The 4,121-nt window shown below is 33.9% G+C and overlaps 1 protein-coding gene across 4 annotated transcripts in view; it reads right to left on the minus strand.

The window, feature by feature from the left end:
- Window positions 1-4,121, minus strand: part of LOC106875284 (F-box/WD repeat-containing protein 5) — a 37,928-nt gene that overhangs the window by 10,928 nt on the left and 22,879 nt on the right. For all 4 annotated transcript variants that reach the window (XM_052968263.1, XM_052968260.1, XM_052968257.1 and 1 more), the window contains 2 exons: window positions 3,348-3,487; window positions 807-1,906 (listed from right to left, as the gene is read on the minus strand). In XM_052968263.1, coding sequence (XP_052824223.1) covers window positions 807-1,906; window positions 3,348-3,487 — 1,240 coding nt within the window. The remainder of the gene's footprint in view (window positions 1-806; window positions 1,907-3,347; window positions 3,488-4,121) is intronic.

Consider the following 4,121-nt stretch of genomic DNA (forward strand, 5'->3'; position numbering starts at 1 on the left):
ACGATCTTACTTGGCTTGCCGGGTCTTCTCGCGCACAGCACATTTCCAAAGGTCTCGGTCAGTAGTCATCGCCTCGGTGAGGCCCAATGTACGAAGGTCTTGCCTCACCACCTCAGCCTACCTCTTCCACGGGTTCCCTCAACTGTTAGGGTGTGGCACTTTTTCACGCAGCTATCCTCATCCATTCTCACCACATGTCCATACCAGCGCAATCGTCTCTCTTGCACGCCACAACTGATGCTTCTAATGTTCAGATTTTCTCTCAAGATACTTACACTCTGATGGGTATTCACATTGACATTACACATCCAACGGAGCATACTGGCTTCAGTAATCTGAATGCTAAAGGGTTAAACTCTACCCATTGTCAATTAACAACATTAATATGTAAAAATTAATCAAATGATGCAGTCCTAAATGTATGAAATGCCTTACTACTAGTTTATTAGAAAATTTTAAACTTTAGACTTTCAAAATAATATAACAACCTAAATTTAATCAGTGATTCACAACACTACTTTCTAATCATGAAAAAATATATTAACAGTGTGTCCACTCTCAACCTTGCAAAATATATTTAAAAAATAAAAGGAACTCATAGACTGGCAAATAAAATTGGTTGTGCAACATACGTTTCATCATCATTAATACCACTCCTATTATACAATGAGAACAGCTATAAGTGATAGTGATTACAAGCATTATTAGTCACGTAGGAATCTGTAGCAGGTGCTGACTTAAAATAGATAGAAAAGATTCTTATTTCTAAGAGAAGATTTGAAAATAATGAAAAATTCAAGTGTTACCTATGGTCAGGTGACAAACACATGCCAATAATATGGCCATCAAGTTCGATAAGATGATCGACTTCGTCAAACTTGTGAGGGGATCCTGGTTGATTGTCTTCCACGTTTGGGAGCAACCTTACACCATCTTCAGACTCTTCCACATTTTCATAATGTACAGCTTCAAGAGAATGAATTTTTTTAATACCAATCTGATGAGGTGTGTAAGTTTTAGAACCCGTTGTAAAAATAAGGTATTTGTCATGAACTTTTGAGTTTTCCTTTGAGTCACTAGCCTTCTTAGATATTTCTTCTATATCTTTCAGTGAAGTTGTAGCAGATGAAAACCTTAAATTCTTGCGGATATTTGTATTTCTTTTGGGAATCCATACTCCAGCAGAACAGCTTCTTGGATCTCGAACACAACCAGGCATAGAACATTTATCTGAATCTTTATCGTTATTTAATTTTTCTTCAAGAGGTTTAGATTCAAATAATTCATTGTTTGTACTGCTGTTGCAGCGATTACTGTTGCTTAAAGAAGCTCCAGAACAGTCAGACATACATAAACATTCTTCAGAATCAGAAGAATTCATTACTAATGTATCAGAAATATCAGAGTCTAAATCATCAAATCTTGTGGCTTCTGTATTTTGGTAATCTTCACTAGAATCAATTGTATTTTTATCCTCAACGTCATCATTAGAAACTGCCAGCATATGATTCTGAAGTTTTCTATTTTGAATTAAATTAATACATTGAAGATTCTTGCAGCTACGTTTAGTTTGCTCACCATTTGTACATGTGGCCTTCTGTTGAGATATTTTATCAGCTCGTCTTTTATTGCAATTAGGACAATTAGAAACCCTTGTACATGATGAGACCCGTAAAGGAACAGAGTTTTTAGGATTTTTACCACTCAAATCAACATCTTTTTCACTAAAAGCTTCTGCTTGATCGTCTGTACTGTTATTTGCAGTTAAATCTTCACTAGAATGACTTTCATCCTCTGTCATACAGTTTGCAATCATAATAGCTCGAATAGAACTAGCATTTATATTTTTGAAACGGTACATCAGCATCACAACAGACTCGTGTTCAGAGTCAGTTGCTTGAAATGCCTGTAACAAGAAAACATATTACTTAGAGAATAACGGTTATAGAAAAAGATAATGATCTAATATTGCATAGGCCACATCAATTACATATATATATTCGCTTAGATGTAAATAAGAGTTTAATTACAGAGATGTCTAATCAATAAAATTAAATTTTTAGCTTCATGCAAAAATCATGACACTTGTAAAAAAAAAAACACTAACTTAAAGTAACCTAAAGTGAGTCCTACTTCACAGACAAAAAGTGGATCAGTTTATTTACAACTGTCTGCTCTTCTTATCAGCAGCTACTGAAATGAAAAATGGTCAGGTTTTTACCAAATATAAGGGAAGGAATAAAAACTAAGGTAGCCTGTTTTCTGCAACCCAGCCTGGCAAAATGATATGCACAAGAGTGATATATTTAAATTAGCCACAAGTTTTACCTTATTAAATAAATCTCCATTTTATCCAAAATAGCTTCAAAATTAGCCAGACAACCAAGTGATTTGAAAACATATTAAAATATGTTAGTCTTAACATATTTAATGCATGCAACATTGAAAAACTAACTATAAACACATATGCAGTGAGAAAAAGAAATTATATTAGTCTAGAACTAATATTTTATCATTTTAAGGCTAAACATTGTAGACATCATCTTTCAATCTTATTCTGGTTGTATCCTACTTTACATTCAAGGTGAAATTTTACTTGACAAGCAAAGTAGGGTGCAACCAAATTGTGTCATATCTAAGTCATTACAATATCAAATACAATCCACCTTTTGCATGAGATAACTGCAACAAATGAATCACAAAGTAAATATACAAGATTGTTCTTGTATTGTTCTTCAGTTTGTTTTAAAACTAATACTCTCAGAGTGGTTGGCGTTAGGAAGGGCATCCAGCTGTAGAAACTCTGCCAAATCAGATTGGAGCCTGGTGTCGCCTCCTGGTCCACCAATCCTCAGTCAAATCATCCAACCCATGCTAGCATGGAAAGCGGACGTTAAACGACGATGATGATGATGACAGTTATGTGAAAAAGATATGGCTGCTATTTCTAGCACTGGCTCAAATATGTGAAAATGTTTTTTGAGCTTGCCCAGAAAATGGAAAAATAACATTAGTCATTGACACTAACTTTTTCTTCTCACTTAAAATTGTTTCTAATGCCCCCTGCATTATACAAGTTAAACCTACCAATTGGTTTTCATGTAGTGTCTCTGAATTATATTATCTCTGAACATTTTGGAGATAAGTTACTTAGCTTTTTATTTTCCAAATCTGACAATATATCCAGTAGCATGTCAAATCAAAACCATGGATAAGATGGATTTGTACATCTAAATGTTTCATTAGTACATTTACAAGAGAGATTAGTTCAACTAGAAGTAATCCACTAACTGCCATCTCTTAGTACTTGCTCTGTTAAACTAATGGCAACATTAATCAAAACTTACTTTGTTCAGCCAGATATCACAATAGGACTGTACAGGACCAAACCAGTGCAGATGACCAGAGAGTAAATAGCTTGAATTGTACCAAGTACCAAAAACATCATAAGGTTTATTCAAAACACGACACTGTAATTGAAATTCATCTGAAAGACAGAGAAAGGGTAATATTTAATTACATGAAAAAATATGTTTTAAAACTTAAATCTAATAATATTATATTGATTTCAAGCCAAATTGGAGTACTTAACTTTAGATTTTCACGAGATATTATCAACCCTTGTACATATTTTATTGAATGGTTAAGACACCGTTTGACATAAGAGGATGCAACTTAATTTACTGTTTTACATTAAATAAGACACATACACATTACAGGCTTCTACAGTTTTTGACTAACAACTCATACACTGAAAGCTAAGCTACAGTAAGTACCTAAGCTCCCTTATTTTTACCGCATAGTTTTATGTATTCAAAATCAGAACCAGACACAATTTCACTACTCTAAATACAATTTTATAATGATGATTATGTAACAATATATGACCAGAGAAACCTTCCCTACTACCATCTTATCCAACATCATAAGTCAAACTATAGAGGTTTTCTGCATTCATTTTATGTCATTCATTTTTCCATTGCAATAATGGTTTTCATCCTCCAGCCATCCTTCAGATACAGTTAGGCTTTTATCTTTTACACATTTCAGTCATCAGACTGGCCATGCTGAGGCACTGCCTTGAAGAATTTTAGTCACACAGACACAAACACACACATATA

This window comes from Octopus bimaculoides, chromosome 1 (genome assembly GCF_001194135.2).
Source record: "Octopus bimaculoides isolate UCB-OBI-ISO-001 chromosome 1, ASM119413v2, whole genome shotgun sequence".
NCBI lineage: Eukaryota > Metazoa > Mollusca > Cephalopoda > Octopoda > Octopodidae > Octopus > Octopus bimaculoides.